This window comes from Pan troglodytes, chromosome 15, assembly GCF_028858775.2.
Source record: "Pan troglodytes isolate AG18354 chromosome 15, NHGRI_mPanTro3-v2.0_pri, whole genome shotgun sequence".
NCBI lineage: Eukaryota > Metazoa > Chordata > Mammalia > Primates > Hominidae > Pan > Pan troglodytes.
This window is the reverse complement of record NC_072413.2, coordinates 79190489-79202799: the sequence shown is the minus strand read 5'-3', so window position 1 is coordinate 79202799 and position 12311 is coordinate 79190489. Positions and strand designations below refer to the sequence as shown.

Below are 12311 nucleotides of genomic sequence, written 5' to 3'. Positions count from 1 at the left end.
TATATATATATATATATATGCTCCGTACTTATAACCAGCTCAAGTCTGACTGCTCATTGCTCAGAGGCTGAAAGCATGAGAAGCGATGTGTAGCGAAAGGAAAGCAACTTTATTCCAATGTTAGCTGTTGGGGGATGGACAGGCTCATGCCTTTAACAGATCACTCCAACTTTTTGGACTGAGTGAAGGGGTTTAAGAAGCAAAAAGGTGTGGGAAATATGCAGGAGTAGCGCAGGAAGGTGTAGGTCTGTGTGTCTTCTTCTGACGGTCATCTTCAGTAACTGCCTGCCTGAAGGCCCAGTTCATGTCATCCTGACCTCAGCTGGTAGTGCTGGGCTAATGGTTCCTAATCCCCCTTGAGCAGGAGGATTCTGCAGTTGGGGTCTCTCTGTCTAGTTTGTTTCAAAATTGGCCCCTGGAATTTTTAAGCAAGCACATCATTAAGATAAGTGAGCCCTGTTCTCAGAAAAGGCTGGTGGGAAAGGGACAAACAGTTTCAAAGTATGTTTCAAGGCTGAAAGCAAGCAAGAAAGAAAAAAAAGTTTTAAAATGCATTGTGAGGCTGGGATGCTGTTACATATTCACCACTTGAGTTATCAAAATTTGGCTGAGTTTCTTGTAAAGTAAGCATTGGCCACTGACATCATTATTTAAAAAAAAATTTTTTTTTTGAGACAGGGTCTCGCTCTGTCACCCAGGCTGGAGTACAGTGGTGCAATCTTGGCTCACTGCAGCCTCTGGGTTCAAGTGATTCTCGTGCCTCAGCCTCCTGAGTAGTTGGGATTACAAGTAGGCACCAGCATACCCAGCTAATTTTTGTATTTTTAGTAGAGATGGGTTTTCACCATGCTGGCCAGGCTGGTCTCAAACTTCTGACCTCAAGTGATTCACCCACCTCAGCCTCCCAAAGTGCTGGGATTACAGACCTGAGCCACCACTCCCAGCTGTTGTTGTTTTTTTGAGACAGAGTGTGTCTCCAGCTCTGGTGCCCAGGCACGATCTTGGCTCACTGCAACCTTTGCCTCTCATGCCTCAGCCTCCCAAGTAGCTGGGATTACAGGCACATGCCACCATACCTGGCTAATTTTTAGCAGTTTTAGTAGACAGAGGGTTTCGCCATGTTGGCCAGGCTGGTCTTGAACTCCTGGCCTCAAGTGATCTGCCTGTCTCAGCCTCCCAAAGTGCTAGGATTACAGGCATGAACCACAACATGCAGCCATCATTATTAAAATGTAATGGTAGTGTTCTACAAAGTGATTTAAGAACATCTTTCCCCAGCTTTGATGATATTGGTGTAGCTGTTACAGTTACCATTAATAATAAAACACCCACCAAATACTTGTCAAAGCACTTCCTACTACCTTTGATTTTCCAACAATGATAGGTGGTGGTGATTATTTCACCTTATTGACACAGAATCATGGCACAATGTCACACAGGAATTTAGTGGCAAGAGTCAAACCTGATTCCACCAAAACTCCACACTAAGTTAATTTATTTTTGCTAAAAACTACAAACTGGTCTACACTTTGTTCTACAGAAAATATCTTAGAGCTGGTTGGTGTTTTAAGACATGAAGTAGCAATTTCAAACCAAGTTACAACAGACAAAGATAATTTAAAAAGATTTTAAAAAATCTCTTCATCACATGTATAGAACTAATTTGTATGGTCAGCAATTTCTTATAGCCACCACCAAAAATTTGTGCATGTGAAAATCGGCAGTTTCTTTGAAAATGACAAAAACATAGGTGAAATCTGAATGCAGTATAATTTTTTTTGGTAGGACTGAAATATGTATGCTTTCAACAGCTTAAATGAATGCTATGACTATGCACTAAACTTTAAAACAGGGACTTTCATTAAGATTGGTAAACTTGCTTGGCACGGCGGCTTACGCCTGTAATCCCAGCACTTTGGGAGGCCGAGGCAGGTGGATCATCTGAGGTCAGGAGTTTGAAACCAGCCTGGCCAACAATGGTGAAACCCGTCTCTACCAAAATTACAAAAATTAGCTGGGCGTGGTGGTGTGAGTCTGTAATCCCAGCTACTTGGAAAGCTGAGGCAGGAGAATAGCTTGAACCCATGAGGCAGAGGCTGCGGTAAGCCGAGATTGCACCACTGCATGCCAGTCTGGATGACAGAGCAAGAGTCTGTCTCAAAAAAAAAAAAAAAAAAGAAAGAAAAAAATGATTAGTAAGCTCAAGGCATCTTTCTTCTTCAATTCTGTATCCTCCCAAAGTGCCCAATACATACTGAGCATATATACATACATACATACATACATACAGAGTGCCCAATACACACTGAGCATACATACATACAAAGTGCCCAATACATACTGAGCACTAGGGCCTAAATATGCCTCAAAACTAGTTTTGTTTTTTTTCTTTCTTCACTATTTAAGAAAATGGAGTTTGCTGGGAAGTCACAAGATTTTAGTTTAAGCCAATTTCCACAATCTTTTTAGACTCTTCTCTTTCTTGGCATCGTTGCTAAAATAGTCATTTGGACAGTAAAATATTTAAATGTTTGGACATAGAAGGTTTGCTGTCATTTTGTTGATGGTGTAGCAAAATTTATACGTCGATTTTTTTTTTCCCTTTTCTTCTCTTGTTTTACAGTTATCTAGTGTTTAGGCTGCATATTAAAAGAAAGACGCAACATTTTATCTCCCAGTATAAATCATTTTGAAGTTAAAAAAAACACATAAACATTCATCACAAGGAGAGTACTATTAAGTATCTAAGTACATAGCTGCTACAAAGTATAAGATCACAAACAGCAAATCCTGTATAAATGTTTTATATAGTAGAAAGAGCTGTTAAAGTTAGAAACGTCATTCAAGCTGTAGGAGACCAAGAATAAAAAGTTCAGATAGAAACAATTTAAATATGATGCTAAATGTAATCTTACTTGGGAGAAGTTTTCTCTCACAAATTTTGTTTTGTGAATTAAAGGGCTGCAGCTTCCAAGTATTCAGTCCTACAATTTTGGTACAACAGAAAATATTTCTTTCCGAAACTAAACTGGATGGCACACATATGTTGCAATGAAGGCATATAACAGCTATTGAGGGACTGGAAAACCAATATATTGGAATGGAATCCATGATGGCTAGATGCCAGACACACAAGCAATCTAAGTTCCTGGGTAAATATTAACCAAGTGCTTAGGTCTTGTTGCAATCTAGGTGTAAAGAGAGAAGCCAACTCAGAGCCTCCAGGGAGTCTGATGGTCTTAAGGAGGCCAAGACTAGGTTTTCTGCCATTTTAATCCAGTAACTACAATCCATTATTTCACAGATTAATTCTGTGAAGAGCAAACCTCGTAGCTTCTCTTCCCTGTCCTGTCTGCAGTGGTTTTAACTTTAACTGATGGCGAAACTACTCAACCATTTAGTCAAGAATACCAATAGTAGGGAGGAAAACTAGGTGGAAGGTGAGGGATTCCATGTGCAAAGCGTTTGGGAGTATGTAATAGGGAGGTAACAAGAAGTCCTCTCAATATGTAGTAAAACTTAACAGGAATGGTATTGTTTAGTGTAAATTTTCGGGCTGTCACCTGAATATTAAATGAATTACAAATGTTGATAGAATCATAACTTTATATAATATACCAAGAACACTGATTTCCTGTGATTTTTTTCTTTAAGTGTCCCAGACCATGCAGCTGTGCAGGAAACTGGGAAGCAACTGTTAACAGGGGAATGGACTTGGCGTGAAAAGAAATGTCAAGGTTCATAGATATCCTCTACACCCATTCACAATCTCCCATTTTCTGAGTATTCAAGGCCTCTGGTTTCTCTAATCCCTTTCTTCAAGTCTTGGCAGGATGCATTTTTTTTCCTCTTTGGTAAGACGCCTTTGATATTCTTCAAATCTGGTTTCACCAGCACAGAACTTTGACATTTCGTTTTGCTTTGTCTCTGGAAGACAAACTCCCTCACTCATCCACGCGACATTTCAAGTCCCTCAAAATTCCCAGGGACAAGAAAATTAGGTACTATGAATTCTGCCTTCCAAACAGCATTCTCTGTTCTGCTTGCAAGGTCGATATAAAGGCAGGATTTGCTTGGGCAGAACAAGTCAAAAGCTTATTGAATTGCACTTATTGAATTGAACATGGAACACAGCCGGCTTGCTCTCTTATAGCGAGAGGCCATGCGAGTTGGTGGGTCAAGGGCATGCATTTCAAAGTGATCAGTCACTATACGTTGGCCACATGGAGTCGCAGTATTTTGGCAATATTTTTTAAAACCAGGGAAAGTTACTGTGCTGTTACAATCCAAAGGCTGGTGGGGTTTTCTTCCGGCCCGCATTTCCACTAGCGTGATAAATTATTTAAAGTACGTGGCCTAGTAGAGGACTAACCTCTGGGTAACATAAGCCTAGTCTTCGCAGCGTACCCAGTGTGGAAACAAACCAATCAGAGGTTACTAATTCTGGAATGTTAAAAGTAGGCCCCGATCGGCTTTTACTCCCTTTGGGAAATCCTACACAATTCTGCGCGCGAAAGACCCACCCTCGGTGAGGCGGTGAGGCGGTGAGGCGCGAACGCCGCGAAGCTCACAGTCAAAGCCTCGCTGACAAATCAAGAGATGACTCCGCATTTAAAACCTTCCCGAATAGGAACGCGCCAGAGGCCGGAAGCCACGCCACGTGACCAGTCCTCCTCCGCGGCCATTCCTAGCGAGGCAGTAGGCACCGCCTCTGTCACATTTCCTAGCTCCTAAAGCGCGGGACCAGGCGGAAACGTGCGACAGGAGGCGGTCCCACCTAACTTTGGACTGGAGTGTCAGTAGAACTCCCGTCTTTTCCAGCAACGCTTTGCAAGTTCTTCACCGCAAAGAACTGCCGCAGACTTCCGCCTGGGTGCCAACCACGTGATCACGCGAGCGTTGGAGAGGCGTAGGTCCGATTTCACTACTTCACTCCCCGGGCTCCGCCAGTCCAGCACCCGCCACGGCGCGTGACAACGCGGCTCGCCGGCGGCCTCCGCCCCGGCGCGCCTGCGCACGCGGCTCTCGCGGTGTCTCGCGCTCAGCCCCGCCCACCTCTGCCCCCGCCCTTTCCGCCCTTCCCTCCCCCTTCACCCTGTCTCTCGGCGGCGGCGGCGGTGGCTCGCGCAGCTTGTTGGCTCGCTATATAAAGGAGAGAAGCGGGCGGACCGGACGGCTGGAGCTGCAGCCGGTGGCGGCAGCGGCGGCGCAGGGAGCGGCGGCCGGTGGTGGTTTCCCTCCTTGGCGCGGGGTGGGGAGCGGGCAACGCCCCCCGGACCCCTGAAGGGTCGTGGCTTTTTTTTTTTTTTTTAAGGCGATTCTCGAGGTTTTCAGCTGCGGGAGGAGTGCCCCCCTCCTCCTCCTCTCTCCGCTCTCCCCTACTCCTTCAGGATTGATTTTGTTTAAAATTTTTTCCCCAATCTTGCGGTGATTTGGGTCACCCTCCGGGTGTTACAGTTTTTTTTGTTTGTTTGTTTTGTTTTTATCTTGTTTTCTTGAGGTTGCCCCCTCTTGTTTGTGTTGTGTGTGGAAATGGCGAACTCGGCAAATACAAACACCGTGGTAAGGACGTGGTTCGGTGGCCGGCGGGGGCTTCGTTCAGGCTGCAGCAACGGCCGGACCGGGCGGGGGCGGGGACGGCGGCGACTCCCGGCCTCGACTCTTCAGCCGCCCGCGCGGCCGCCGCCGCCGCCGCTTCCCGCCTCGGGCGGATCGGGCCGGAGCGCCGGGCGGCGGGCGCGGGGGGGCGCCGAGGGCTCGCGGCGCGGGGAGGGCGGGGGCGCCGGCGGGGCCTGGGGCCGCCGCGGGCCGGGCCGGGCCGCGGAGGCGGTTGGGCCCGGTCGGACGCGCAGCCCCGGCCCCAGAACCCGGCCGCCGGGAGGGAGGGCGGGAGGGGAGCCGCCGCTTCCCCCCGAGGGGCCCGTCCGCGCTGGCTTGACGAGGGTTCCCCGAGTGGCTACAGAACAAAAACCGTGTCTGGGGAATCGGGCGAACCCCCGAGACCCATCGTGATCCACTTTAATGCAGTGGAAGATTAATGGTTACTTTGGGGGTTTCTTAGGTTGTTTCTGGCGTTTGTGCTTTGGGAACCTTCTCTGAGGCCATTTTATGTTTAAAAAAAGGACGAAGGTTGGTTGAAAAGCACTTATCTCAGTTCCTTCCGAATGGGTAAAATGGCGAAGGGGAAGACCCCCATCGTATCTTCGACTAGCAGAAGCACCAAAACAAACAAAAAAAGCCTGCAGTGGTCCAAGTGTCCCCGCTTTCGCCTTGAAATTTACCTACTTCTTCCCGTTGGTCCCTTTTTGTTACTTGCGATCACGTAGGTTTGCAAAAAGCAGTCACATAAATAACCTTTTCAGTCACCAACGCAGTGTGATCACTAGTCCACCCAACTCTTATTTTTATGATGACAATAAAACACGTTTTTTGCCCGGTCCCAAATGCCGCAGACCAGCCCGCGGCCGCCCGACACCGTACCGTTGGCGACTCGCGTCTATCCATCATGGCTGCGGCCGCTTACCCTGCTTTTCAGTCCCTGAGCCTTGTGGTCCTCCTCCCTTTGGCTGCCCTGTTTATATAGAGCCATTGCCGCTCTCTAATATAGACTCTGCCAGGATGGGAAGGTGCTTTTCAGGCCTACGTCACCGCCTCTCCATTTAAACACCAGATCCGGCTTTAAATAGTGAGAGCTGCTGAGAGCGGGGCTGGGAGGTGCGTGCTCCCGAGGCGAGAGCCAGGCGTGTGCAGAGCTCAGTTTATTTCTAGGTCCTTTTTTCACCCTGTGATTTCGCACCCGTCGCGGGCTGCTTTCAGAGCCCCAAGTTTTGGTTTTGTTCCCAGCAGCAGCTAGGATTTGCCTTCTTTGTTTGCTAGGGGGAATATATCCGAATCGCTGTCCCTTTTTGTTTACAATTTTCAAAATTAATTATTTAAAACAGAGTTTTAGATCAGATGGTCTAGCCATTTTTCTTATGTGCATTATTTTCGGGAATTTAAAAAACTGCTTTCTACATGGAAAGTGTTAGCTGCAGAGGACTTGGTTTTGGTAGTGTTTTGTTCAAGTATTCAGGAAATAATCTTAGAAATATAGCTCCTAATATTTCATTATGTTTTCCTATAGTAAATATAAAAGCCACGAGGCTTTTCAGAGAAATAGATAAGTACCTAAAGCTTCAGTATAGGACCATTTATGTGTAGGAGAATCGTGAGTAGAGGGAAGAGACAGACTGCAAACTAGATTAAAAAAAAATCTAAGTAGAACTTTATTGCCTTGGATATTAACATGGGTATCCGGTATAAAAATTATTCCAATTTATTTTCCAGCATTGCATCAGGGAATTAACATTTTTGAAGGAAACCTAACAAATCACTTAACAATGCCACTAGTGGCCCTCTGATTTACCAGTTCTTAAGTTTGAAATAACCTGTTTTTTAAAAATTAGGACAAACCTAAATTGTATTTCGTGAAAGAAACTTTGCCTCAAGTATTAGTGTAGAATTTTAAGCGATAATTTAGAAATTGCTTATTTCAAATACTCCTATGTGCCCACATACTTTTCAAAAATTAGTATCTTGAAGGCTTTCCAAATTGTGAACAATTCTGCTAAATTACTTGTTAGGCATATATTTTGTGAAGAATACACATTTCCCTTCCTTCACCTATAGGGCTTATGAAGCTGTTAAGTGTTCAAGTTGTGAGTTCATTAAGGCACAAAAATAAAATCTTAATTATTCATTAAGTTGAGAGTACTAGAAGAAAGCAGATTTATACTTATACATGTCTGGATCTCCAAGCAAAAGGTTTTTAGAGGTAACTGACTTCAGAAACGCCAAAACACCATCTAGTTTACTGAAAAGCATACATATTGTCAATTTGAGATTTATACTCCCAATTTAAAATACATTGCCCTCCTAATGCCTCGAGGAGTCATTATTGGTTAAAAAAGAAAAAAAAAGCACTTTATAGAGATACTTTTGTAATTCAGTTAAGTCACTTTAGGCAAGATGATGTCCATAGTCTGATATACTTTCCTTATATATAGAATTAGAATGTTAAAGTAGGGACTATAGAAATGTGCATTTTACAGATGAATAAACTTCAAGAGGCGGATTTGGCAAAATAAAGCAGGTTAGTGAGTGAACAGTAAAGCAAGAACCCAGATATTTGAATTGGTTTTCTTGTAATGAGAAGGATTAAATAGTATTTAATGATTGAGGTAAATTGTATTGACAAACTCATTTGTATTTGTTTGTTTTCTGAGACAGGGTCTGGGCCTGTCACCCAGGCTGGAGGGCAGTGGTGCAATCTTGGCTCACTGCACCCTCTCCCTCCGGGGCTCAAGCCATCCTCCCACCTCAGCCTCCCAAGCAGCTGGGACTACAGGCACGTGCCACCACTCCTGGCTAATTTTTTGTGGAGATGGGTTTCACCATGTTACCCAGGCTGGTCTTGAACTCTTGAGCTCAAGCGATCCTCCCAAAATGCTGGCATTACAGGTCATTGCACCTGGCCTCGTTATTTGTAGTTTTGACAAGGCAAGGACACATTTTCTTAGCAGTTCCCCTGTGATCACAGTGTTGCTGATAGAGATGGTAGTGAAACACATATTTCTGTTTGAAGTTTGCCTATGACAACAAACACTTGGTTTTATTTGATAGCGATTAACCTTAAGCAAGGTATGAAACAGAAGTAATGAGAAAACATCTAAAAAGCTTGTTAACCATAACCCTCTGATAATAGGTAGGATTTATAACCAGGCAACTCTAGTTTTGTCAAGGCAGCTCTAGTTTTGTCATCTGACATGACTTCCTTTTGTCTAACAGGTTAAAAATAGGATGTGGGGGAAAAAATAGGATGTGGATTGGGCTAATTGTTCTATCTACCACTTTGTAGTTTTAAAAAAATATTTTATACTTTTTGAAAGTTCTTTCACATCTATTCTCATTTTACTCATTTTACCATTCAACCTTCTAGAAGCCAGCTTCTTTACTTCCCGCTCCTCCAAGTAATATCAGTGGTGCTAATTGTAATAATAATAGTAAACATTTAGAGGGTTCATGTTCATTATAATGTTTCATAGCATTACCTGGGCAGTAGTAGAGGAGAAATCCTGGGAAGGAAATCAGTATACCTTGTTCCTTGGGACCTTAAGACCTGTCATTGTGATTGTATGAGTAGTTTAATGGTACAGCTTGAAAGTACAGACTGGGTCACACAACAGAAGTTAGGTGATTTTTAAACCTGAATGTTCATTAGGTTGCAGATTATTACCAGGCAGATGACTCCCAGACATAAGATTCTCCAAAGTCTAAGATATAGTGGTGAGGTAGTAAGACATACAACAGAGTTCAAACCAAGCGTGGAATAGTAGAAGCCAGACATAAGCAACCCGTAAAGCTATTATTGAACATTACATTAGGTATTTTGACTACAACATAGGAAATTATAATTGGAAATTGTATGGACCTTGTAGTCTTAGGGACCTTCTGTTTATGAATTGCATTAATCTTAAAATTTTTATTAAAGTGTGCAGTCATCAAATCCAGTTTATGGCAAATGATGGTGGTCGTATTTTTAAAGTCATATATAGATAGTTGGCAAAATGACTATTATATTCGTTTTGAATTTGTGAAAACCTGTTATACATTATAACCTGTGAAAAACTGTCTTTTTCAAGTCTTTTATTTTTCCTTTAAAGCCTAAATTATACAGATCTGTGATTGAAGATGTCATTAATGATGTGAGAGACATCTTTCTGGATGATGGAGTGGATGAACAAGTACTGATGGAATTAAAAACTGTGAGTTTGTCTTTTTTTTAAAAATATTCCTACTTTTCCCCCCCAAAACATTTTCTTTAGCCGGAGATGAATCTGTAATTTTTCTATAGGATGAACGTATAGTTGAGTGAAGTGTGCTGGTTTTAAATCCCTACTCTGCCATGCATTCTTCCTCTGACCTTAGGCAAGCTACATTTATATTTCAGTTTTCTTATATGTAAGATGGAAATTGGTAGTACTTACCTTATAGTTTTGTTTTGAGGATTAAATGGAATAACCATATAAAATCTTAGCACAATGCTTGATAGTAGCATTAGCAGTTATTATTGGATAGTTAACATTCTACATTTTATGGTCTAATTACTTGACATGTCTGGAAGAATTTTGTTGCTTTCTTTTTTCTTTTTTTATTTTTGAGACAGGGTTGGGCTCTGTCGCCCAGGCTGGAGTGCAGTGGCACAATCTGGACTTACTGCAACCTCTGCCTCCCAGGCTCAAACCATCCTCCCACCTCTGGGACTACAGGCACATGCCAGCATGCCTGGCTAATTTTTGTATTTTTGGTAGAGATGGTTTTCACCATGTTGTCAAGGCTGCTTTCGAACTCCTGGCTGCAAGTGATCCTCCCGCCTCCGCCTCCCAAAGTGATAGGATTATGGGTGTGAGCCACAGCGCCCAGCCTTAATCTGATCTTTTTTTAATGGTCTTAATGTACCTGTATTCTAAAGTGTGTTTTAAGTTGTAGGGATTAAGTGCTTGATAAAAGAATTTTAGGTTCTTGAAGTAGACCCTTTATGTAGGCCAAATGTTTTAAATATATTTTACATTAAGAGCTGGTTTTCTGTATCTTGGATTCAAGTGGAAATATTTAGATTTTTTTTATCAGCAGTTGTGTTTTCCTTGCATTGTAATGACTCATGAAATTGTGGAATATTTTTGCCCTGTTGATTAGAATAGTGGTTCTCAAAGTATAGTTCATGGAGCCCTGGATTCTCCCCAAGGGTTCTTTCAAGGGGTCCACAAGGTTGACTAAATGCTCAAGTCTGGAAAATCATAGTTTGCCCGTCATTCTTTCAAGTAAAAGTTGTATTCTGTGAGAAAAGTGACCAGTTAAATTCACAACTCAAGTGCACAGGTGCTTTTCCTTGAGATAACTGTAAATAAGCAGCAGAAATGCTTTATGTATACTTCTCATTTCTGACAAACTGAATATTAAAAAGATGACTCAATGTTGATATTAAGAAATTTGATTGTTTGATATTCCGTAATGAAGTGTGTTTACAGTTGAAAGATCCATATAATTCACTGAACTTGTATTTTCTGAATATCCAATGCATAATGTTGGAAAATTCATTCAAAATGAAAGATAAATTAATGGACTTTAAAAGTATGAAAAGTTCACAGTTATATGGTTTCATATTCTGCATTGTAACTAACTATTAAGAAACTGTCACTTAAAAGTACCTTTTCTTTTCCCAACTACTTAATTGTAGGAAGGCAGATTTTCTTTGTACACCTCAACCAAAACAAAGCAAAAACAGGGTCAGATACGAGAATCTAGCTATTTTCCTTTAAGTCATTTGTCATTCTCACTCAATTTTATTTACTAAAATATGGCTATTTTCAGAAAAATGTTATTTATGTTAACATATAATGGATCCATTATTTCTAAACAAATTAGTGAAAATTAAAAATTTGTTATAATTTCTATTAGTATAAATATAGGTGGATGTAATTCACATACAGAAAAGCTCTTTGAGGGTCTCAGTAATTTTTTTTTTTTTTTGAGACGGAGTTTCGCTCTGTCACCCAGGCTGGAGTGCAGTGGTGCTATCTTGGCTCACTGCAAGCTTTGCCTCCCTGGTTCATGCCATTCTCCTGCCTCAGCCTCCCAAGTAGCTGGGACTACAGGCGCCCGCCACGACGCCTGGCTAATTTTTTTGTATTTTTAGTAGAGATGGGGTTTCACCGTGTTAGCCAGGATGGTCTCGATCTCCTGACCTTGTGATCCCCCCACCTCGGCCTCCCAAAGTGCTGGGATTACAGACACGAGCCACCGCTCCCGGCCGGGTCTCAGTAATTTGATAAATCGTCCTGAGATGAAAGAGTTTTAGAACTGCTGGTTTAGAAGTTGATTATTAGGCTCCTTTAAATCTATGTACAAATAAATAATCACAGTTAATAAATGTTAAGGAACATTTGTTGTGGTCTCATTTATCCATTCAGCATAGGTGTGGAGGCTGCAACTTGGCAACCAGTTGCAAATCTTACCTTGATTGCGGTGATGAGGTAGGTCTTGGCGTATTTATTAATAGGTATCTACAGGAAACTTCTCTAGAATTTTCAATAAGAATATTCCTGTGTGAGGAGTTTGAGACCAGCCTGGCCAACATGGTGAAACCCCATGTCTACTAAAAATACAAAAATTAGCTGGGCATGGTGGTGCGTGCCTGTAATCCCAGCTACTGGGGAGGCTGAGGCAGGAGAATGGCTTGAACCCAGGAGGCGGGGGTTGCAGTGAGCCGAGAT

At 42.6% G+C, this 12311-nt stretch overlaps 1 protein-coding gene across 6 annotated transcripts in view; it reads left to right on the top strand.

Moving 5' to 3' along the window:
- Window positions 1-4666: 4666 nt before the first annotated feature.
- GTF2A1 (general transcription factor IIA subunit 1) overlaps window positions 4667-12311 on the top strand; it is a 45368-nt gene continuing 37723 nt past the window's right edge. Inside the window, exons 1-2 of one of the 6 annotated variants that reach the window (XM_024348825.3) lie at window positions 4667-4909; window positions 9702-9803. In XM_024348825.3, the coding sequence (XP_024204593.1) occupies window positions 9789-9803 (15 nt within the window). In that variant the 5' untranslated portion in view covers window positions 4667-4909; window positions 9702-9788. Of the gene's footprint in view, window positions 5563-5869; window positions 6130-9701; window positions 9804-12311 lie in introns of those variants that run through there. The other 5 variants (XM_024348826.3, XM_016926520.4, XR_008539060.2 and 2 more) reach the window with 5 other exon arrangements.